Source organism: Corythoichthys intestinalis, chromosome 2, assembly GCF_030265065.1.
Source record: "Corythoichthys intestinalis isolate RoL2023-P3 chromosome 2, ASM3026506v1, whole genome shotgun sequence".
NCBI classification, from domain to species: Eukaryota; Metazoa; Chordata; class Actinopteri; order Syngnathiformes; family Syngnathidae; genus Corythoichthys; species Corythoichthys intestinalis.
The window spans coordinates 74,722,988-74,748,748 of NC_080396.1; the positions used below are offsets into that span (position 1 = coordinate 74,722,988).

The window sequence follows — 25,761 nt, forward strand, 5'->3', positions numbered from 1 at the left end:
TTAGCATGATAAAGTTTTTATTTTACACCCTCATCACTCCACAATGCTATGTTATGTTAAAGCCTGTATGTAAGACACGTTAGCCACGCATCGACAGTGGTCATAATTAATTGAAACCTAGCCCTCCGCAGGGCTAACTTTACGTGAGCTAGTAGCGACAGTAACGTTAATCTTATTTATTAGCGCTTAGCGCTCTTTACTAGCGCTTAGCGCTGTACTGCTTTAAGATGGCGGCTGTTTAATAACGCTGCCCAGACGCGGCCGAGTCTGTCATTGCGCATCTAGTTCAACATACATGTGATCTTTATGAGACGCATCAGACGCTAGCTGTTACCAACGTAGCATCGTTCGGGCTAGTATTTGACAACGTCGGCGTCGTTTGTGGCGGCTGTCAGCTGCAGTAAGTTTTTTTTTTTCCTTCTTCCTCTCCGCACGTGAAAGCGCGTTGTCCTGCATTAAAAGTAGTCCGAGCAAAACGTGATGCTTAGAGCTGTCAAAATAAACGATTACTCGAGGTGAATAAAATTACTCGGATCAGTTTTTAAACTCGAGTTACTCGAGTTGCTCGAGTACTCGTTTCAGCTCTAAATGCAACATGTCAAAAACATGCAACCTCCTCCGCCCCCTTCGGAGAGGAGTGATATTAGAAGCTTTTTTGGGCCAGCAGCAGCCAAGTCAATGTTGTAGAGTTGGGGAACACACCACTAATTTTCCTACTGAAAGTCCGACCTGCATCAGAGTCATAACATGTAACCGAGTCATAGCATGACATTAAAGTGTGTTAATTTGCTAACCTGCAAAACTCGAGTAGGAAGCTGCTTAGAGAGAAGTGTGTTTGTGTTTTCTACCGTTCACGTTAATTAAACTGTGATTTGTTTGGTCTTATTAATGTCCCGTCCCCATAGAAAAGTGCGGGTATTGCTGTTATAGCATCCCGACCAATGTTGAAACCAAACTTTTACCCTTGCTTGTCACTCATTGTTAACTTTAACAAGCTGCACCTACCTGCTGAGCAAGAAAAGCAGCAGGAGGGAAAGTCATAAGCTGGACGTAATTGGATTGGGAAATCTCTATAAAATACTGTAGTTTTTTTTTTTTTTTTTTTTTTTTAACTGGAAAAAAAATCTGTGATGGCGTGATGAAGCGCGAAGTAGCGAGGGATCACTGTAATGCGCAAGCTACCGAATTGACAAGGACAAGTTCATGCCTGCGGAGGGTGCTGTTGAGAGTAAGTTAAGGCATTACTTTGAGCTGAGTCTCACAAAACGTCAAGAACACTTTCCAGCCCCTCCCGGCCTCGAGAGCAGCTGCATCCGGTTTATCACTCATGGAATAAATCTTTATTGTGGAAGTCTGGAAAGGGTACAGGCTAAGTGCCGGTAATCTTATCCTCCATTTGTGCATCTTGCCACCGCCGTTAAAGGAGCGGACTTAGAAAATGGCGGCTAAGGGGCGCCGTGCCACAACATTGAATAATCACTCTTCAATTTTCAAGTGAAACCACTCACGACATTCCTTATGTGGGGTCTTCTCCCTCCCCTTTTCTTTTTCACTTATTACTGGTAATGGTGAAGCTTTTCCACTTTCTGTACTATTTGGAGTTCAGTGTACTTTAAAGCAGTATTTTTCTATGCATAATTGAACATCACGGACACATTTATTTTTTCGAGCCAAAGCCGACAGCAGGAAATGAAGTCAGTCAATCTTTCTCATGAAGCTCAGCTAAACTATTTATTTGAAGATTTTAGGGATGTAGTCATGAAAACCTGAAATAGTTCATTTTTGTTAGAAGATCGTTATGTCTATAATGTGGCCTAGTCCTAACAATTGTTACCAAAATATATATTTTCATGACTGTAATGCGTCCTTGAAAGGATTCGATGTTTTCACCTCAATACATCATCATAAATATTCAATCCATGTCATAAAAAATATATATAAAGTGGTATGAAAAAGTATCTGAACCTTTTGGAATTTCTCACATTTCTGCATAAAATGCGCCATCAAATGTGATGTGATCTTTGTCAAAATTGCACAGCTGAAAAAACAGTGTCTGCTTAAACTAAAACGACCCAAACGTTTTCATATTTTAATTAGGATAGCATGCAAACAATGATAAAGGGGGGAAAATAATTAAGTGAACTTTCTGCCTATAGAGACTTAAAGAGCAGTTGAAACCAATTTTTACCATACCAAACATTTGAAGTCAGTTGTGTGCCCAATCATTGACGAGTTGTTTAAAGCTGCACTGCCCACTATAAAACACACACCTGGTAAGAAATGTCTTGATGAGAAGCATTGTCTGATGTGCATCATGGCTCGGTCAAAAGAGCTGTCTGAAGACCTGCGATCAAGGACTGTTTTTTTCTATAAAGCTGGCAAAGGATACAAAACTCTCTAAAAATCTGGATGTTCATCAATCGACAGTCAGAGAAGTTGTCTACAAATGGAGAGTGTTTGGCACTGTTGCTTCTCTCCCAAGGAGTGGCCGTCCACCAAACACCAAGAGTTCAGCGCAGAATACTCAGAGAGGTAATAAAGAACCCTAGAGTGTCTGCTAAAGACATACAGAAATCACTGGCAAAGTCCAATATCTCTGCACACATAAACTACGTAAAACTATGACCGAGAATGGTGTTCATGGGAAGACTCCACGGACGAAGTCACTACTGTCTTTTTAAAAAAAAAAAAAAAAAAAAGTGTTGCTCGTTTAATGGTCGCAAAAGGCACCAGGACACTCCACAGACGTTTTGGCAAAATGTTTTGTGGACTGATGAAACCAAAGTTGAATTGCTTTGGAGTAACCCACAACGTCATGTGTGGAGGAAAAATAGAACAGCTCACCAACATCAACACCTCATCCCCACCACAAAGTGTGGTGGAGGAAGCATCATGATTTGGGGCTGTTTTGCTGCCTCAGGGCTTGGGCAACTTGCAATCATTAATGGGAGAATAAATTCAAAAGTTTATCAGGATGTTTTGCAGGAAAACCTGAGGCCGTCTGTCAGACAGTAGAAGCTAAAAAGAGGATGGACGATGCAACAAAGACAATGATCCAAAACACAGAAGTAAATCAACTTCAGATTGGTAAAATGCGCATTCTGGGGTGGCCAACTCAAAGTCTGGACTTGAATCCCATTGAAATGCTGTGTCTCGACCAAAAGACAGCAATTCATGCCAGACATCCCAGGAATCTGACTGAACTACAGCAGTTTTGTAGAGAAGAATGAGCCAATATTAATCCTGATCGATGTGCCAGACTGTTCTGCAGCTACAGGAAGCGTCTGGTTGATGTTATTGCTGCCAAAGGGGGGGCCATAAAATATTAAATGTGATGGTTCACTTACTTACGTCTGTCATTGTTTGCAAACGATCTTCATTAGTACATGAACGCCTGTAAATGTTTGGGTGATTTTAGTTAAAGCAGACATTTTTTTCATCTGTGTGATTTTGACAAACATCAGATCACATTTGATGGTGATTTTATGCGGAAATGTGAGAAATTCCAAAAGGTTCAGATACTTTTTCATACCACTGTACAGTATATACTGTGATTTTATACATATATATATATATATATATATATATATATTTATATTATTTCAAGAGTTGAGTCCAAGATTATGTGGCAGCAGCTGTTGCCTGCATGATGTGTTAGGGCAAGGCGAGTCAAAGCGGAGGGTGACAAGTGACCTTGAGTCAGGCCACTGCAATCATTCCAGCAGCACCCGCTGTCACTAGTATTCACATCTCTCATACATACAGTCGGGTTTGGGGGAGGAAAGCAGACAGGGATAATGAAGCTCTACCTTGAGGAGAAACCACGTCAAAGGAAGCATGGCAGGTGATAAATATATGAAGAGATGTCAAGCTTGCTTCAGTAGGCTAGACGGATATCGTAATACGTCCCTATGTGGGGCTGAAAAGGCACAACGGGAGGTTGGACTAGTGTTGCAAAAACCACGAATGGGCGATTCGCATGAAAGCTATGCATTACGGTAATGAAGGACATTTACCAAAGATAGGTTAAAACGGCAGAATGCTACACTGACTAATGATAACATTGTCACATCTAAGGATGAATGTAATTTTTTTACTTTTTATAAAAGGCACATTTTTCATCAGCGGCTTTTGGGTGTGAGCGGCAAATCTTGCACCATATTTCATTGCGCTTATCGTTATTGTTTCAAGCCAATGTACGCCTTGGAGCCACAATTCAGAAAAAAAACTCTTTTTCAGCTCTTGTTCTGGCTTGGTTAGGTGTTCCTTTTTTGTGGTGAAACACCAAAGAAGCCACTTAAAGTCCGTGTTTTTTTTGGGGGGGGGGAGGCATATTAACTTACAGGTACACAAAAACTCGTCGTGGTGCACATGACAATACGCCTGTGATTTCTGTAACGCATGTGTAGCTGCGTGCCAATCATGTACACCCTACTCTATCACGATATCTGCTATTTTATCTTGCGATATGCCGCAAGAAAACTTTTAAAAATGTAAACTCGTAAAAATGTAACGTAGCATTAGCATAGCTTTCGCGTTAGCATGAGCATTTAGCATGGTGAGTAGAGCTGCAGCTATCGATTATTTTAGTAGTGGTTTAATCGAAGAACTAGTTAGTTAGAATAATCGAGCAATCAGATAAGGAACATAAAAAATACCTGAGCTGAGCTATAAACGGTATTAAAAAAATAAATAAATGAGGCTGTAAGTACAAAAATAGAACAACTGGATAACTTACATAGCAAAAGTCCACTAGCTTAAATGCTATAAGATTGCTAACGTTTTTTTTTTTTTTTTTTTTTTTTTTTTTACAATGCTCTTAACAAATGGTTCAAACACATATTCCCACAAAGAACAGCTTAATATACAGTACCTATTAACTAAATTACAAATTCTTTAACATCCATTAGCTCAAACAATAACTTATGTTGGTCTTAACAGGGAGCAGCTGGATTCAGCGATGGGAAATGAGTTATGTCATATTCACTGTTGCCACGAGATAGCAGTTTATCCAGCCAAATCAATCAAACTAAATGCAAATACTTTCAAAACAAACCATTACAACGCCACTTTAATTAAGCGATACTCGAAGCAACAAAATTTAATTTGAATCTTTTTTTCTAATCCAATTGCTCGAGTTGATCGATTAATCGTTGCAGCACTAATGGCAAGCATCCTTTTAAAAAAACATTGGCTCCAACAAAAACTTAGCTTATGTTGGTCATAACAGGGAGAAACTTGATTCAGCCATGTTAAATGAGTTATGTCATATTCACTGTTGCCACTAACGGGCAGTGTACCCACCAAAATTAGTCAAGCTAAATGCAAACACTGTCAAAAAAAAAGCATTACAATGCCACTCTAAATGTATACTCGAAGCAGAAAAAATTTGATTCAAAGCTTATTTCAAATCGAATTACTCGAGTTAATCGAGTCATCGTTGCAGCACTACAAGGTATATACAACTAAAATAAATACAGGTGGAATATTGTACTCATTTGTTTATAGTATTTTTTTTCCCAAAAGACTAAGATGAAAATTAAAAAGACATGACTCAATATTTTTGTTGGACACAGACTGGCGTACACTCGGCACATCGTAAAATAGCACATAGCGACATAGTTTGTGAAAGCCTGCCATCCTGATACAAAGCAGTGATTCCTAAATACACGCCATTAAAACCAGTTTCACAACTTCCAGCATGGCTCTATTAAGCAGGAAGTACGCATAGGCAACAAAGACCTATTGAAGGTTTTTTTTCTTTGTCCCTTTCACCTCACAATGGAGACAGGAAACTCGGGGCGGGCTGCTTTCTGGAACGCACTCCCGTCAGGGGCAGAAACATGCCCCATTTTCTGCACAGTCGCTTGCCATTTGGTTGCACTCCCAGCAGCGATCCCAGATTGGGCTGTTTTTAGAAACTTGGGGCGGGAGAAACATTCATAAAATTTGGGCTTCTTTTGAAGAAATTTGGCGGTTTTGAAAAGAACCGTTTTGATTTGTTTGAATAGTTTATAAATTGAGCTACATTGCTTCCTTAGAGCAAGAGCAGCATCTTTGCTCTAATTATATCTGGCATTTTAGCGCCTCACAGTGTATGGAGCTCTGAACTGCATGTCATTTCTGATTCAACAAAATCATTCAAAAAATGACATAACAATCAAATGTGATAGATGGAATGTAGCTTCTAAATGTAATAATAAATAAATGAAAGTAGTTAAAAAAAAAAAAATTTTTTTAAAGGTAAAAAAAAAAAAACTAAAAATGACATTAAACATTTTTGTCACACATATTTTATATATAATTGTTTTTTGCATTGTCCACTTGACAGGCGGATTTGCTTTTGCTTTTGACACCAATCTCAATAGAAATATTTTACCCAGAATGCACTTTGAATCAGCTGTGGATGACATTGTCAAAATTGTGCTTTGGCAATGTTTTCTATTGAAAAACATGTATTTTGATGTGTAATAAATATATCATTAATGATTAATTATGGTGCTTATTGAAATGAAAATAATAATACTAAGAAAAGCGGCATGGAAAATGAATGAATGAATGAATAATAATACTATTTATAGTTTTAATCTTTTTTTAAGAACTACCACACTTCCCATAATGCTTATTGGTGGGAAAGCATGATTCCTCTACTTTAGGAATGTGACAGTATATCACAAAACACACAAAACAATTGGTGTTCAAACGTCCATGTAGTCTGATCAATATGTAAATGTAGTAGATTATATTAGCCTAATTTGTCTAACAAAGTCGTCTAGCTTAAATGCTACGAATGCTAACGTATTTGCAATTCCGATAGCAAATCACTCACACATAACTCCACAAACTGTAGCTTTAAACTGAATTACAAATGCATACACTAACATATATTAGTTGAAACAACTTACGGCTTTATGTGGGCCAAACCAGAGCGCACTCCTGATCCTTATCCATGACAACAGTCTGCGCCTCAGTCATAAGGCAGTAGTCCAGCCCTGCTGAACGCTGCCACCAGAGGGCAGTGTATCCTCCGTCATTAAACAAAATACAATACTTTTGGACATTTTGGATTGTTATTTTGGGGTACTTAAAGGGCTGATTCCGACTTATGCGGAAATTCGGGTTACGTCGCCAGCGTGGGAACGGAACTCGTTCGCAACCCGGGGAAATCGTTAGATAATCATTACCTTGTGTTGTTCCGACGGAGCCCGCCGCTCTGGCCAGTCCGGCAGGCCGCCGCCGCCTCGCCATAGGCGGGGCCCCCGGCCTCTGGACCTCCGGCGAACACCCCGGTTTCTCGAGCGTTCCCCCACGGCGTGCGAGCAGAGCCAGGACCCGAATACGCCGCGGCGAACTGGCCGGGGCGGGCGGATTATCCGGTACGAATGTAGCCGCCGCCGCCGCCGAGACGAGACGCGTTTTTTTTTTTTTTTTTTTTTTTTTTTTGCCTTAATGACCCGAGAACCAAAGCCCTGGATAAAAGAAATAATGCAGTTTATACGACCACCATTTTTCATGAAAAAGTGATGTCCGGTAAGCGAGCTTATCATGACGGCACAGTGGTTATAAGATAATTTAAACATGGAGAAAACGTCAGCCAGTCAAGAATGCATTCAGAATGTGAAATGACGAGCGGTCAGATGACTTTGTAACGCTGCCTTTATTTTCGGCTTAATAAAACTCAGGCACAAAACAACACGCACGCGGATGCGAGCTCCAACTCCGTCCAAATAGTACTGCCGTGTAGCAATTTAGCTGCTATAACGCAAATGTCGTGAAAGCCGCAAATGTAAACAAAGCGCTGCAGAATGGGTACATGACATCTCGCTCTTTTGAGGTAATCATTTTCACAGTGTGCAACAAAGCATATAACATTAGCAATCACTTTTCAAATGATTTAACTTATTTCTCTGCTCAATTACAGTCACAGTAGATAATCAAATTCTTAAATCAATATTCTGTAGCCACAAATATTACTCAAAATCTTTCCTTCTTCAAGTTTTTTTTTTTTTTTTTAGGATTAAGTATAATAATGTATTGCTTAAAATAAGGCGGTTAAGATTATTTTCAGCTAGCTATTTTTCTTCCAAGAAATCTGAGAGAAATACACTTGAAGCGATGGCAGATAATTTCACTTATTGCCAATAGATTTACACTTAAAACTGACTAGTTTTAAGGAGGTGTGTTTTGCAGCGGATTAATGTTATATATGTTAGGAATGGCTTACTTTTAAACGCATTTTTGTGCAACTTAGGTATTTACTCTGTAAGTAATTGTTGCCAAAGGTTTACCATTACACAATGTCAGACAATCTGCCATTATTTAGATGTTTGAATTGACGACTTGTTCATACTTTATGTTGAAAAAAAGAGCAATAAATTATATTTTTGCACAGTAATATTTTCTTTTGTGTATACTTTAAAATTTTACATAAATCTTTTAATAGAATTATCAGCTTGACATTATCGGTTATCGGTTGGAATGAGGAGGAAATTATCGGTTATCGGTATCGGTTGAAAAATGCATTATCGTGCATCACTAGTTGGTTTATTTATTGCCTTTCTGGTTATCATATCCAAATATAGATTGAATCGTACGAAGGGAAAGCTCTTACAGTGGTATGAAAAAGTATCTGAACCTTTTGGAATCTCATATTTCTGCATAAAATCACCATCTAATGTGATCTGATCTTTGTCAAAATCACACTGATGATAAACTGCTTTAACTAAAACCGCCCAAAAATGTATAGGTTTTTATATTTTAATGAGGATAGTATGCAAAGAATGACAGAAGGGGGAAAAATAAGTAAGTGAATCACCACATTTAATATTTTGTGGCCCGCCCTTTGGCAGCAATAACTCAACAAGACGCTTCCTATAGCTGCATATCAGTAGGGCACATCGAGCAGGACTAATCTTGGCCCATTCTTCTCTACAAAACTGCTGTAGTTCAGTCAGATTCTACATGCCACAGCATCTCAATGGGGTTCAGGTCTGGACTTTGACTTGGCCACTCCAGAACGTGTATTTGTTCTTCTGAAACCATTCTGAAGTTGATTTACTTCTGTGTTTTGGATCATTGTCTTGTTGAAGCATCCATCCTCTTTTTAGCTTCAACTGTCTGATAGACGGCCTCAGGTTTTCCTGCAAAACATCCTGATAAACTTATGAATTCATTCTTCCATTAATGATTGCAAGTTGTCCAGGCCCTGAAGTAGCAAAACATCCCCAAATCATGATGTTCCCTCCACCATGCTTCACTGTCGGGATGAGGTGTTGATGTTGGAGAGCTGTTCCCTTTTACCTCCACATATGACGTTGTGTGTTACTCCTAAACTATTCAACTTTGGTTTCATCGGTCCACAAAATATTTTGCATAAACATCTGTGGAGTGTCCAAGTGCCTTTTGGCGAACATTTAAAGCGAACATTTAGACACCAGTGGCTTCCTCCGTGATGTCCTCCCATGAACACCATTCTTTACATGTAGTTTTACATGTAGTTGATGTGTGCAGAAAAGATATTGGACTGTGCCAGTGATTTCTGTAAGTCTTTAGCAGACACTCTATTACCTCTCTGAGTATTCTGCGCTGAACTCTTGGAGTCCTCTTTGGTGGACGGCCACTCCTTTGGAGAGAAGCGACAGTGCCAAATTCTGTAAATTCAAATTCTGTAGACAACTTCTCTGACTGTCACTTGATGAACATCCAGACTTTTAGAGATGGTTTTGTATCCTTTCCCAGCTTTGTACAAATCAACAATCCTTGATCGCAGGTCTTCAGACCGAGCCATCATGCACATCAGACAATGCTTCTCATCAAGACATTTCTTACTAGGTGTGTGTTTTATAGTGGGCAGTGCAGCTTTAAACAACTCATCAATGATTGGGTACACAACTGACTTCAAATGTTTGCTATGGTAAAAATTGATTTCAATTGCTCTTTAAGTCTCTGTAGGCAGAAAGTTCACTTACTAATTTTTCCCCCATTTTATCATTGTTTGCATGTTATCCTAATTAAAGTATGAAAACGTCTAAATGTTTGGGTGGTTTTAGTTAAAGCAGTTTTTTCATCTGTGTGATTTTGACAAAGATCAGATCACATTAGATGGTGATTTTATGCAGAAATGTGAGCAATTGCAAAAGGTTTAGATACTTTTTTGTCCCACTCTTAAAATGTTCTGGAGCAGTAGGTTTGGGCTGCTTTTTATCCAACTAGGCGGGTTTTACCGAGAAATTGGGCTAGAAACTGTCTTTCCCATCTGGCAACCCTGAATCCCAACCTCCACCCCCACCCCTCCGCTCCTCTCAGTCTCCGACTCCTCCAAACCCCTCCTCTGGTGCCGTGTTGCCTAGCAACGGAGGGCTGAGCAATCGGAGCTGGGCCATAGCGACTCGGGGCACAGATTGGTGGATGATTTATTAGCTGGGCTGGAGAGCAGCGAGCTGAAATGGAGTCTTAAAACGAGTCGACGTGTAGAGGAGGGAGGAGGGAGCCAGCGAGGGAAAGAAAACTGAAGTGAAGGGGAGGAGGGGGAACACATGACAGACTCCAAATGATATAGTCGGGAACATAATTAAGGTGACATAATTAGGACGGAGCTAGAAACTGAGCTTATGGCTATTCCGCAGAAATATGGTACATCCAAACTTGTCGAATATTTTAGTTCATTTCTTCGGCTGGAGTTTTGCTTGATAAACTGAAATGTTCTGAGTCAAATAGTATTGTTTTGACGCTATTTCAAAGGGGCAAATCTAGTGAGTTGCTTTTGATGCGGGTGTTTTTTTGTTCAGGTGTGGTTTGATAGGCTGCGTGGTGGTTGTAGACTGCTCCATCTGCTGGCTAATCAAACGCTTCACCTTCAGTGTGAATTCATGCAACTGAAGTGTTTCAGTTTTTATATCTGGGCTTTTTACTTGTGAGGGCCCGAGCACCAAGTGGTGCGAGAGCCCTGTTGGAATGCAAAGGATTATTATTATTATTATTGTTATTCTTTTTTAGGGGCAAATGAAAATGGGCAATTTTGAGGCCTTAACATGCTCAGAAAACTTTGCAAATACATGCAGCTTTGGCGTGAACTTAAATGGCTCAGTGGCGCCCTCTTGAATTTGTCAAAAAGGCCTATCATATTAGGTTTTTTGAACGTAAAGCAATGAAATTTGGGGAGTTGATGCGTTGTGCAAAACTGCTCCAAAAAGTCCCATGCACCCATCTTCCTAACCCAACAGGGAATCGGGTATTTTGGATATGTGAAATGTTTAGCGACTTACAGGCTGCCAATTTGAGACCTTGGTGCCTAGGGAGTTAGTTGGATCCTCCTTAAAATTGGCGAGACTGTTCATGAGGCTTATGAGATCTAAAGTTATCAAAATTTTGAGTTTCCATTCTCGGGCTTGGCTTGGGTAGGGTGCCAAAGTCGGCATTTTTGTGTGTGTGTGTGGGGGGGGGGGGGGGGGGCAAAATGCCAAATTCAGTCAATGACTAATAACTCCCTGATCCAATCCCTGGTTCAATCTTTTTCATACCTGGCATGCACTGTATGTGAGGTCTCCCAAGCCTGAACACGACTGCATTGAAGTATTACCTATTTGGCATGGTGCCCATGAGTAGGGGGCACCATGCCTCCTTCTAGTTGTGTGAATGTATTTCCAATCCCAGAAAAAGAGGCGAGTTTCAAGTATGTTAGGTTCTCCTGAGATTATGAGAGGGGGACGATCTGCTACTACCTTGATATGCGTGACGACATTTAATGCTCTTTTGAAAGTGCAGTCTTAGCAAGCCTTTGTTTAACATCTAAACTTTATTCTGCAACGCATTAAATGTTCCTAATCCGATTCCTAAATTATTTGAACTAACTAGTTGATAGGTTAATCGACTACTAAAATAATCGATAGCAGCAGCCCTACGATGTACATCAAAGATTTAGTCGAACAATATTTATTAAATGACTTGCTTCCCAACAGACACACACACAACATAAATCAATGAATCACACGTGGTTGAGAGACAACTGTGATTATACACTTAGCCAGTAGGTGGTACCGTGCGCACATAAAGCTTCGAGAAATTAACACTTTCTTGAGCCAATTGGTTGGAGTCAGTTGGTTCTCACCATCACTCGTCATGAGGACCTTAGATTGCCAATGTCATGATAAGTAAAAGTACAAGCTTTAGCCTTTATACACTTGCTAGTCAAAGTTTAGCACATCAACAATACTTTAAAGTTACCTGTAGATGTATCCAAACAATATATTCACCCCACAAGAGACAGAAATAATACATCATTAATGTCACTCAAGCTCATTCAACAACAAACTAAATAGCTTATTAGCAAGTTATGAAACAACTTGAACAGTAACTGAAGAAATAATTTGCGCAGGACCTGAACTAATGGGAGAATAAACTGGTTTGCTCAGTGGAAGGTTGACTCACACTTGGTTTGAGAAAGTACAACAGACCTATGGGCAACGTGGATTGCACAGATCATGAAAAAACATTCCCATTTGCATACATTTTACACCATAAAATCATATTTGATGCAAGGATGCAACACTAAAATGAAGACATAACAAGACAAGCAAAAGGCAAAATTATTTGGAATATATTTGAAGAAATTTGAACGGGAATTCAGAGAGCTACATTAAGGAGCAGACGTATTTGCACCCCTTGTGATTTTCCAAGTTCACCCACTTAGAAAATAGGTAGAGGTCTGAAATTTCAATCATAGATGTATTTCCACTTATACAGACATAATTAAAAAAAAACAATCTGGAACTCACATTGTAGGATTTTTCAATATTTTTTTTTATTATTATTTTATTTTCTGGGGTTCATAAGTATTTAGACCCATGAGAAAATCTGTGCTAATGTTTAGTGCAGAAGCCTTTGTAAATGGTAAATGGACAGTACTTATATAGCGCATTTATCTGCATGGTTACCATGCCCAAAGCGCTTTACATTAGCACACATTTACCCATTCACGCACACATTCACACACCAATGGGGCTGCTGCCATGCAAGGCGCTGTCAACCCATTGGAGGCAAATCAGGGTTCAGTGCCTTGCCCAAAGGCACTTCGACAGTGTGCAGCCGTAGCCGGGAATTGAACCACTGACCCTTCGGTCCAAGGACAACTCCAGCTACCAACTGCACGGCGGCCGCAAAACGCAAAGTTTCAGCTCCATCCAAATATTTTCTATTGGCTTTAAATCTGGAGAATGGCTAGGCCACTCTAGAACCTTGATATGCTTTTTACGCAGCCACTCCTTGGTCAGCTTGGCTGTGTGCTTCGGATCATTGTCATGTTGGAAGATCCAGCCATGATGCATCTTCAAGTTTCTAAGGGAAGGAGGTTGTGGCTCAAAATCTGACCATACATTTCACCATTCATCCTCTGCTTTATACAGTAATTTCGTCTGGCCCCTTTGCCGAAAAGCAGCCCCAAAGCATGAGGTTTCCACCCCCATACTTCATAGTGGGGATGGTGTTTTTAGGATTGTACTCATATTTCTTTTTCCTGCACACACAACCAGTAAAGTTTGCACCACAAAGTTCTACTTTTGGTCTGACCACATGACTTTCTCCCATCACCCCTCTGCATCATTCAGATAGTCCCTGGCAAACTTCAGACGGGCTTAACATGTACTGGTTTCAACAGGGGAACCTTCTGCAAAATGCATGATTGTAAGCCATTGCACCGTAGTGTTCTACTAGCAGTAGCCTTTGAAACTGTGCATGCAGTTCTCTTATGGTCATTGACCATCTCCTGCCGTGTAGTTCTAGGCTGAGCCCTCACTTTTCTCATCATGAGTGAGACGCCCCACAAGGAAAGATTTTACATGAAGCCCCAGTCCGAGGTAGATTATCAGTCATGTTTATCCTTTTCCATTTTCTAACAATTGCTGAAACTGTTGATTTATTCTCACCAAGCTGTGTTCCACTTGTCTCAAAGCATTTTGCAGCTTTGTCAAGCTCAACAATTTTTTTCTCAGGTGTCTTTCAAAAGCTCTCTTGTCTTGCCCATGGTAGCAGTTGGATTATGACTGACTGTGGGGTGCACAAGTGACAGTTATGAGTTTAACCGGGTGGTGGGTGGGTGGTTACTCATGGGGTGAAGGTGGACTTTTTTTAAAGTGCGTACGACAGGATAAAAAGTCTTAAATAGCATTATCATGTGAATTAGAATCATATTTTGAGGCGATTCGACTATATACAACAATTTGGCAAAGCGCAGATGATGAGAAATTAGTTTTTTAATCCGCCGTTTAGCCACGCCTACAATTATAGGGCTCTACCGTCCCCAACAGGAGGATGACGTCAGCAGGGTAATGATTTCATCTGATTTAGAATTCCGCCCATTAAGGGGGAATTATTCAGAACGAGGGAAATGCGACGAAGAGAGCCGCAAAACTTCATTGTTTCAGTTTCTCCAATATTTTTACAGGATATTCTTTTTATCGAAGTATTTTCCCCCAATTGCTAAATAAATGGTATGGTCATGACAAATAACAGTCTTGTGCTAAATGGAATATGAAATAATAAAAATGCATTTACTTAGTACGACATGGCAAAATTACTCCATAATGGTCAAAACTGTCGACTTCACCTTTACTGTCGTACCTCCCGAACGATATTTTATGCCACGGTAAGTAGTCGGGCTTTTGTCATTTCCCTGCCCCGGCTTCGGAGAATGTAAACATACCAAGAGGCGTGACAGCTAGCCGACATGCTCACCTGAGCCTAGTGACTTCTCAAAGTCTTATTTTTGCTTTTCGAAGCAAAAAATCACCCAAACCTAGCCCGGATCATCTCACACGGCGGCGGGGTTGTTGATTGTCTTCGCCGAACGGCAACCCGCCGGGCGGCGAGCAAGTTACAGCTCGTTCCCCTGCTATGGACAGGAGAGCTCGCCGGGGAAGCAGCTGGAGAGTACCGCCAGACAAACCGGCCGGAGGAGCACGTAGCTCCCACATGGTCGACACGAATATGGCGTGAAATAATCCTTTACTACACGGCGAAGACGTAAACAGAGAGCGGCGTGCAGTTGTTGTGCAGCTAACATAGCAGGATGTGTCTGAGGAGAACTTTTTCTAGTTCGTCCATGATCAAACGTAATTAAATAGTCCTTTATTTAAACTAAGTTTGCAGTGTGTACTTTGTAATCGCTGTATTTGTGGCCATTTTTAACACAAAGTTGCAATTTCTGATCCATTATTGCCCGCACATAACGCCATAGGCTGAGGGGGTAGGAGGGGCGCTCCCGCGCAAGCGGTCCATTTCATTCAGGAGCATAAAACCCCACGTGAAATATGAAATAAACATGCTTTTTGGTGTCATACGCACTTTAAGGTAGACTGACAACTCTTTGAGTGTCATGATTATTGCTGATTCTCAGGGGTACAAATACTTACGCGCCCTAGTTAATTACAATTTATCTTTAAAAATCATACAATGTGAGGTTTGGATTTTTTTTAGATTGTCTCTATAAGTGGAAATACATCTATGATTGAATTATCAGACCTCTACCTATTTTCTAAGTGGGTGAACTTGCAAAATCACAAGAGGTGCAATACTTCTGCTCCTCACTTCTGATAGTGCCTGGTGAGAGTCGTACCCCGAAGGGTCCTGTAAGGGTCATTTGCATCAGCCCTACAGCGCCAACCAGTGGCAACAGAAAGTCACTCATTTTACTTATGCATGTCCTGTTCATTTCAGGTTGGTTAGTTGTTAGGTCTAAACTTAATACTTGAACTAAGAAAACAACAAAAGACCTAGGAAGGGACGGAGGAAGAATCAGACTTGAGACGAAGATAAAGCTTTTACGCTAACGGCCGTCAGGAGAAAGATTGATGCGGGCCGTGTGGCTCACAACAAGCTTATCTAAACCTCCCCCTGAGGAGCGCAGCCTTTTTATTAAGGAGTTGGAGAGCATTCATTGCACATGCGTAAGTTTTGTTTTATCAAGCAGAAACCAGAATGAAACATTATGGTGACATTTACTGAAAACAGAAACTTTCATAACACCTAGTTTTAAACACACATAAATGCATTTACTATTGTAAATATTGTTAATACTGTTATTGTGCAAAAGCATTAAAGCACATCTCACATTAGTGTACTTACAAGACCTTTTGTAATCCTACATTTTAAGGCCCATGTCCACATGTCTTTGTTGCCGTGACAACCCTCTGTTCGCCATTAAAAGAAAGCAGATTTTTTTAATGGACTTACGCAGCTTGTAAAGCCACGAAATTTGGCACACTTGGTCGAATTGGCCCAATTAAGATTCATTTTGGTTTTAAATAAGGGCGTGGCTGCACAGGTCAGTATCGCCTCCTTTTTGTAGGACCCTCTTCAATAAAGGTTTTTTCTCCTAGGTCTGTGAATGTATTTCTAATCCCCCCAAAAATGACGAGTTTCGAGCAAGTTAGGTACTCATGAGATGATCTGCCACCACCCTGAGCTGTGTGACATCTGAGTTGCGCCAAACTGCAAGGGCCCGTTTAGTCCTGCTTGCAGGCGTAGGTTTTTTTTTTTAGTTATATCTCCTGCTACTTGGTTCTTCCTTATTTCCCGAAACTGAAATGAACAAATTCAGCTCAGACATTTCCTTTCCAGGCACGTCCTTTTCCAAAAGAGTTGTTAGTTGCTGGCTTTGTCTCTCGTAATTCTGGCATTTTGTCTCCCACTCTACTAAACAGTGTTTTGGTTACATAACATACAGTGCACTGCATGGAAAATGAACTCCTAATACTCTGTGTCTGGTTTTCCCTCTCACTCATCTCCTATTTTTTCCATGTCCGAGAACCTTCCTTTCTCCACACATCACATATCAAGAGAGCCTCCCTTCGTAAAGGCTGCTCAGGATTTGAAACATTTCTGTTTGCGTGTGGGGTGCCAGACTTGACGTCTACTCTTGAGGCGTTGCAACATGTTGGAATGTCGGCATTCCCTCCCGGGAAAGGGAAGCGCAAAGCTCCATTCCGGATTTTATCTCCTGCTGCAAACCAGAGGCTCTCTTGCAGAAAGATCACATGTAAAGCCTTCCCCTTTGTAGTGGAAGAGCGAGGGTGACAAGCTATTTCTTGCTGTTTAAAAAAAAAAACAAGAGGGAAAACAGCTTTGCACAGTCGGAATCGTTGTGGATTTACTTTCCAGTTCTTTTTGTTTCCTGCCGGCTGGATCCAAAAGCTCGAGCTGATCCAGCAGGACTTTTGCTTGCTTTTTTGCCGGAGTTACTTGGTGGAAACGCTCGCCTCAGGAACAAGAACGTGAATCTGTTAGTTGTCTGCTTCACTGGTTATGAATGTTTTCACCCTCTGCTTTTTATGGTTACTGTCGGTGCCTCTTTAAGGACAATAGGTGGATTTAGACTGTTCCGTTCTGGGAAGAAAAGTAGACTTCTCATGACGCTTGTTTACTTTCCAGTGTGTGTCAATTTCAGGCATCCTAGTGTTTAAATTTAGTTGTATTATATTTTCACCATTCAAAAACATTTAGGTACATAAGTAAAACTGTCATCTTGCATGTTTTAAATGTGGAAGTTTTTCCAACTTCTTTTTGTGATCAACATGTGTCTGTTGTTTTACATCTGTTCCCTCCAGAGGTGGGTACTAACGCCTTACGTTCACTCCGTTATAGGGCTGCAGCTGTCGAATATTTCAGTATTCGAGTATTCGACTGAAAAGTCCATCCATTAATCGAGTAATCGGATAAAACATTTTTTTAGGGCAAAAAGCAATTGTAAATACACATGAGACAACAAGACATTTCACCTAATATTGAACCATTTTTAGACAATTATTGTCTTTATTTTAGGTGTACATTTTTGAAAACAGCCAAAAGTTGCATCTCAGATGCGACTAGAAAAAAACAACAACAAATTCACTACTTTCACTCAAAAAACCTAAGAACTTTTTTTTTTCTTACCTAAGAATGTCATTACGCTTGATAGCACACATCACTTAAAAGTCAGGTGTTTTTCCCCCACGTTTCAATTGGATATCCATTCGTGTCAAGCTATTTTCAAGTTCTAGTTAAGTTTTAATTTAGTCTAAATTCTAAAAAAATCAGTCCGAATAGGATTTTGAGTTTTTGCATTGTTTAAAATATATGTACAGTGAAGAAATTATTTCAACACCCTGCTATTTCGCAAGTTTTCCCACTTAGAAATCATGGAGCGGTCTGAAATATTTTATTGTAGGTGCATGTCCTCTGTGAGAAAAAGAAAAATCCAGAAATCACGATGCATGATTTTTTTTTTAACGATTTATTGGTGAAATACGGCTGCAAATAAATATTTGAACACCTATCCATCAGATAATATTCTCACCCTGAAAGACCTGTTATCCGCCTATTAAAAGTCTTAACTCCCTTCCATGTATTATCCTGAATCAGATGCACTTGTTTAAGGTGGATTGCAGCATAAAGACACCTGTCCACCCCATACAACCAGTAAGACTAAAACTTATAACATGGTCAAGACCAAAGAGCTGTCCAAAGACACCAGAGAGAAAATTGTACACCTCCACAAGGCTGGAAATGGCTACGGAGCAATTGCCAAGCAGCTCGGTGAAAAAAGGCCCACTGTTGGAGCAATCATTAGAAAATGGAAGAAGCTAAGCATGACGGTCAGTCTCATTTGGAGTGGAGCACCATGTAAGACATCACCTCGTGGGGTCTCAATAATCCTAAGAAAGGTGAGGAATCAACCCAGAACTACACGACTGGAGTGTAGAATGACCTGAAAAGAGCTGGGACCCCCTTTTCCAAGTTTATGACCATTTGGATGATGCAGAGGAGTCATGGGAGCAAGTTCTGTGGTCAGATGAGAGTAAAATAGAACTTTTTGGTCATAATTCCACTAACCATGTTTAGAGGAAAAAGGAATGATGAGTACTATCTCAAGAACACCATCCCTACTGTGAAGCATGGGGGTGGTAGCATCATGTTTTGAGGGTGTTTATCTGCAAATGGGACAGGACGAGTGCACTGTATTAAAGAGAGGATGACTGGGGCCCTGTATTGTGAGATTTTGGGGAACAACCTCCTTCCCACAGTCAGAGCATTGAAGATGGGTTGTGGCTGGGTCTTCCAACATGACAATGACCGGAAGCACACAGTCAAGAAAACAAAGTACTGGCTCCGTAAGAAGCATAACAAGGTTCTAGCATGGCCTAGCCGATCTCCAGACCTAAACCCAATAGAAAACCTTTGGAGGGAGCTCAAACTCGGTGTTTCTAAAACCTGACTGATGGGTGGGCCAAGATTCCTCCTGCAGTGTGTGCAAACCTGGTGAAAAACTACAGGAAACATTTGGCCTCTGTAATTGCAAACAAAGGCTACTGTGCCAAATATTAATATTACTTTTCTCAGGTCTTCAAATACTTATTTGCAGCTGTATCACACAAATAAATCGTTTAAAAAAATCATAAATTGTGATTTCTGCATTTTTCTTTTTAGGTTATTTCTCTCACAGTGGACATGCACCTACGGTGAAAATTTCAGACCCCTCCATGATTTCTAAGTGGGAGAACTTGAAAATAGCAGAGTGTTCAAATACTTGTTCTCTTCACCGTATGATACCTGCTGTTTTGTAGGCTGCCCCAAACTATTTTTGAACACTTAAATTCTTTATCAAATTACAAATATAACAGATAGATAACAATAATAAATCACAAACAATGAGGTCAAACGCTGATGGCATTAAGTAGTGCAAAAGAATGGAATGTAAATAAATTGTTGAACATTGTGACTTAACCTTTCCAACAGGATTCAAAGCAATTCTTACTTTCTCTTATGATGGTATGTCTATATTGTTCTCAGCATTAGAGTGAGCACAAGCAGAATAGATAAATGTCAGGTATTATTGGCGTGAAGTACGTGAAAAAAACTTTCTGGTGTGCACCCGATTGCTTCAATTTATTTTATTTTTGTTGATGTCCCTTTAGGGGCTCTTTAGCAACCTTTTGGTTCCTTTTTTAAACAGTGACCCCTTTTTAAAATGATATATTGATTCTTGGTGGGAGCATATCGACCACCTTTGGGCTACAAAGTATCAAGATATATCGCCTTTCGATATATTGTCAAACTCCTCGTCGGTACGGGACTCCATGATACCAATCGGACGTAACAATGCAGTCACATGACCACACACAAGCTTGCAGCCGGAAGTCCTACGATCACGCCGGTTTGTTCAATCACGTGCCGTCTTTGAAGCACCACAAAACCGGAAATATGATCGTTTTGATTTCTTTGTAGGAAGTGTTTTCTCCACAATGGACAGGAGATGCTTCATTTTTCTGTTTTTCTAGTGGTCATTTTAGTGGATTTTATTGGCCTAAAAGGGTCGTGTAATAGGTTATAGTACTGTATAATAATTACAGTTGATATAGATGACGTAGTGCTAAAAAAAGTACTCAATTGTTAAAAAAAAAAAATCTGAAAGCAGTTAATCATGACTTGAGTATTCATTTCACCGAGTCCTTTTTTACTTGTAATTGAGTCCATTTTTTGAATGACTTCTACTTCAGTAATATTATTCCGAAGTAATGCTACTCTTACATGAGTAAATTTATTGGCTACTCTACCCACCTCTGCTTGCTATTTAAACTTTGTGTATTTCCCTACTTGTCATTGCTCTTTTACTTTGACGTTTCAATGTTTGCACCACACTTGAAACTGTTTGCTGTGCACGAGTTCAGAATTCAACCACATTGAATTGAAATGAAAACAATGTATCTTCCAGTTTTGAACAATCGCAATAGCTAACAGTCTCTCTCTTCTCTGTCAAATTTACAGAAGCGCTTCATTAAAGGCTTGAGACAGTTCGGCAAGAACTTCTTCAGGATCCGGAAGGAGCTCCTGCCAAACAAAGAAACGGTACGGTTTCCCTTTCGTTTTTAAAATGTTTAAGGAAACTGACGGGGTGTTAAACATGTGAAATATTTATACTGAGACATATACATTGGTACTTCAAGATATGAATATATTTGTTTCGGAGTGGCTTTCGTAACAGGATTTTTTCGTATAATGACCCACATAATTCCTTCCAAGCGCTACTCAAACATATAACAAGGGTAAAACCAGATTGAAATATGAACATTAAAATTATTCATAAATAACCATTTATACCTGTAATGAAGTAGATAACTACAAAGCCCCCCAGGTGCAAGGGTAGAAAAAAAAAAATTTTTGCTAAACTGTACCTACATATTACCAAACTTCATTTCTCATCAAGTCATGGTAGTGATTATGCTAGCAAGGCTAGGCTGAAGGCTAGCTTTAGCGCAAAATGTCCCCTCTGTTAGTGTCCACTCTGTTATGTCTAGTAATGCACGATAATACGTTTTTTAAACCGATAATTTTCTCCTTCCAACCGATAATGTCAAGCCAATAATTCTATTACGGTAAAATATATTTGTAAAATTTTGAAGTATACACGAGCAAATATTACTGTGCAAAAATAGAATTGATTGCTATTTTTCCACATCAAATGTGAACAATTAGTAAACTCCAAAATCTAAACAATGACAGATTGTCTAACATTGTGTAATGGTAAACTTTTGGCAACAAGTTGCACAAAAATGCCTTTAAAAGTAAGCCATTCCCAGCTTACATAACATTACTACGCTGCAAAAAACACACCTCCTTAAAACTAGTTACATTCCCTTGTTTTCCGTGTAAATCGATTGGAAATAAGTGGAATTATCTGCCAGCGCTTCAAGTAAATTTCATAAGCTTCATTTTCATAAGTTTAACATCCTGATTTCAAGCAAGGAATTTTTGTATTTAATCTTTAAAAAAACTTGATTGTCAGAAATTTTCTTTATTCAAGCATGGATTTGGTTCAAAACAATATTTGAAAGCATACTAATATTCATGTAAGTGGAATAATCTGACGCATTCATCCATTAACTCGTTTTTAACACTCAAAACAAGATGGAGAAAAATTATTTGATTAGATTTAAGAAAAATAATCGAATTAAGACGGTATAAATTTGCAGTGTACTAAATGCATTACTTGCCACTGCTGTGTGTGACCCAGGCAGTTTTTGTGAGTGGAGTGTGGTTTGGTGCATGTTGAAATTATCATCTAACGACAGTGCAGTCATGCTAAGCATGCTTACTTGACTGACATCACTTGTCCAAATGTCTGTGGTGAAACTGGTGTTCTCGGCATGTTTTTCACAAAGAATACGAAAAGTAGCGACGGCTCGGTATCTGGTAGCGTGGCTCCAGATGTTGTAAACATATGTCCTCCACGACTGGAAATGGCTGGACACAGAAGGCTATAAACACAACTAAATAAGTTGTGATTGTACATAGAAAAATGCAAATTTTGCTTTTGTTGAGTAAAATTAAGATGATTCTTCATTCTTTCCTCAAATCCCAGATAGCAGACCGACATTGAATAAATGTTGATTTTCCATCAAAATCATCAGTATGGTTGACATCAAAATCTTTGACGTCAAATATGATTGAAAAGTCAGTTGAATTGTGGATGAGCAGGTGTTTTGGTCGAAAGCATATAATTGATTCAGCGTTGTTCCAATATTATTAATAATCGAAATGACGTTTAGGTTTTTTAAGGATTTCAACGTTGAAACAACATTAATTGATTGGGCAAAAGTGATGTTGATTCAACGATATAAGATCGGCAGCGGAATGTTGATCCAACATATATTTAACGTCCGTCGCATCTTTTCAACGTCGGTCTGCTATCTGGGGTATTAAGTTTATGATGTGAAAATGGAGTGATTTATTAGCTGTTGAAAACTTGCACTAAATTAAAAAAAAAAAAATTAAGGTGCTATTTTGGGCTAAAGCGTATGATATGTTAAATATTGCTATTGATCCTGAAAATAAAGGTGATTATCTCTGCATTTGGTGTTTTTTTTTTTTTTTTGCATGTAGTGTAAAATTTGAGAATTTTATACTAGCCATTTTAAGTTTTGTTATACTTGTATAACACAAAAAATCGTGCTTTTATTTGGTAATGACTTCGAATTTTATAATGTCACTGCTCATGGAAATACAGTGTATCACAAAAGTGAGTACACCCCTTTTAATGTCACTGCTCATGGAAATACAGTGTATCACAAAAGTGAGTACACCCCTCGCATTTCTGCAGATATTTATCTTTTCATGGGACAACACTGACAAAATGACACTTTGACACAATGAAAAGTAGTCTGTGTCCAGTTTATATAATAGTTAATTTAATTTCCCCTTTGGTTTTGAAAATATTTGAATTTTAAGTTTTTGAAAATAGGCCCCCTACGGATCGGCTCCGTGACCCGTCAACTGATAGTGAAGTCTCTGGCTTATGTCTCCTGGGAACACCTTGGGATCCCCCTGGAAAAGGTGGATGAAGTGGCTGGGGAGAGGGAAGCCCGGGCTTCCCCGCTGAAGCTGTTAAAAACAAAGACTGCTCAGTTATTACTAAAACAAAATATTCGCGGTCCACCTCATTGGCTTCAATGTGGCGGGGAGTCTTTTTTTGGAGGAGAGGTAATCGCTATCCTCCAGCTTTTAGGCATACCAAAGCCACACGGCAGAGAAAGACTCATTAAATGGAAAATAAACTGCCCCTTAAACATTAAAAAAGAGGAGAAATGACAGAGCAGTGTAACAGCGAGTAGAGAATAAAGCTGAGAAGGCTTGGATGTTAGCTCACTGCCCGAGAGGAAAACTCTGCTTATGATTGAACTTTCGTTTGTGCTGATCGAAGCCAGTGGCGGTTAATACCCGCAGGAAAGCTCTTGTTTATTTCCTCCCTCCTCCAAATCCCTACCTCCAGAACAGGACTACAGTAATAAATCTGTATGTTCTCGCTAACCGCTAACATGCTTCTGCTTAGCCAGGTGCAAGGCAAAAAGAAGCATGTCATATAAATGCTATTGTACAAAGTCCCAACCACTATTTATTGAGCTGTAGTAAAGACTATAAAGGATTTTTTTGGACACCAATACTGGTCTGTTTAATGCTCGTCTTTTGGACGAAAATAGTCTCAGGTAAAACCCTTTAACACCGGACGTGTCGGCGGCGACACGTTTACGTAAGTTACCAATGAAGCTTGTGGTTGGTCCATTTGAAAGTGCGGAAGTTGTTTTTTTTTTTTTTTTTTTTTTTTTTTTTCCCCCAAACAGTGACACGTTTTTGAAATGGTAATTCGAATTTGGCTGGTGCATATCGATAGCTTTTTGGAATGCAAAGTATCGTGATACATCAAAATCTCGATAGTTGCGATACACAATCCTATATTGTGGTGTGAGACGATCAAATTAGGGCTGCAGCTATCGATTATTTTAGTCGTTGATTAATCTGTGAACTGGTTAGTTCGAATAATCGAGTCATCGGATTAGGAACATTTAATGCGTTGCAGAATAAATTTTAGGACATGTAAAACAAAGGCTTGCTAAGATTGCACTTTCAAAAGAGCATTAAACATGAGTACAAAATAAAATTTCTGAGTGTTTCTCTAAACGATGCAAAATTGCACTTTCATTTAAAAATAAATGAAAACACCTGAGCTTTACCTCAAATGGTATTAAAAATAAATAAATAAATGAGGATCTCAATACGATAAAAGAACAATTGGCTTTTGCAAGGCAAAAGTCTGCTAGTTTAAATGCTATAAAATGTTCACTTTTTTTTTTACAACACTTTTTTCAAATCAATCAAACACATATTCCCACAAAAAAGGGCTAAATATGCCTATAAACTAAACTAAAAATGCATAAAAACATCAGCTCAAACAAAATTATATCTTATGTTGGTCTAAACAGCTGGATTCAGCGATGTTAGACGAGTTATGGCATATTCGCTGTTGCCACTAGAGGGCAGTGTATCCACCTAAATCAATAAAACTAAATGCAAACACTTTCAAAACAAACCATTGCAACGCTACTGTAAGTATACGAATACTCGAAGCAGCAAAATTTGATTCAAAACTTTTTTCTCATTGAATTACTTGAGTTAATCGATTAATCGTTGCAGCATTAAATAGATTTGTGACGCAAACGTGTTATTATGATTATTATTAATATTTTGGGAGAATAGAGAATGGTCATATTTGTGTTTATGCATTTATTTTGCGTATGGGCTTTTAAATTTCAGGTGATTTTTTTTTTTTTTTTCATTAACATGTTAGTATTAGTGTAAAATGTTGTTAAAATATTTGATCATTTAAAAAAAAAAAATTTGTTTATCGAAGTACAGGTCAAAAATTGTGATATTAATCGTATCGTTACAGCCCTAATCTGGTCACATTTTACTCATTTCTAAATGTGTTTGTCAAATTCAGACAAGTCAACGCTTACTCACGCTAAAGTGTATGCTAATACTTACGTGAACGCTATGCTAACACTACAAGTTATACTAGTTAGTCTGAGATGATGACTCGGCATAGACCTTCAAAGGTGAAATCAACATTGTATATTCTCTCTTAACAAGATAAAACAAATCTTACCATGTTTTTCAAAACACTCATGACTGGAGCCAAGCCTACCTTGAAGGACACCAGTGAGTGTGTTTGTCTCTAGTGGAGGGGTAGCATTTTTGACCGGAATCGGCTGAATCGGGTTAGAATATTCCTGATGTTGTTTTCGTCAAAGCAACCTCAGAACTGTTTTCCTCTTTCAAATTAGAAGTTTTCATCCAAAAATAAAGTTTTCCAACAATTTCGACTGAATATTTACAGTCATAATGATGGAAATCCGTCAGCAGGGGGCGCTAGAGGTAAATCACGAGATTGACGCGGAACAG

General features: G+C 39.2%; 1 protein-coding gene across 5 annotated transcripts in view; it reads left to right on the top strand.

Annotated features, from left to right (window-relative positions):
* Window positions 1-25,761, top strand: part of rerea (arginine-glutamic acid dipeptide (RE) repeats a) — a 403,494-nt gene that overhangs the window by 338,668 nt on the left and 39,065 nt on the right. For all 5 annotated transcript variants that reach the window (XM_057829516.1, XM_057829515.1, XM_057829518.1 and 2 more), the window contains one exon: window positions 20,794-20,874. In XM_057829516.1, the coding sequence (XP_057685499.1) occupies window positions 20,794-20,874 (81 nt within the window). The remainder of the gene's footprint in view (window positions 1-20,793; window positions 20,875-25,761) is intronic.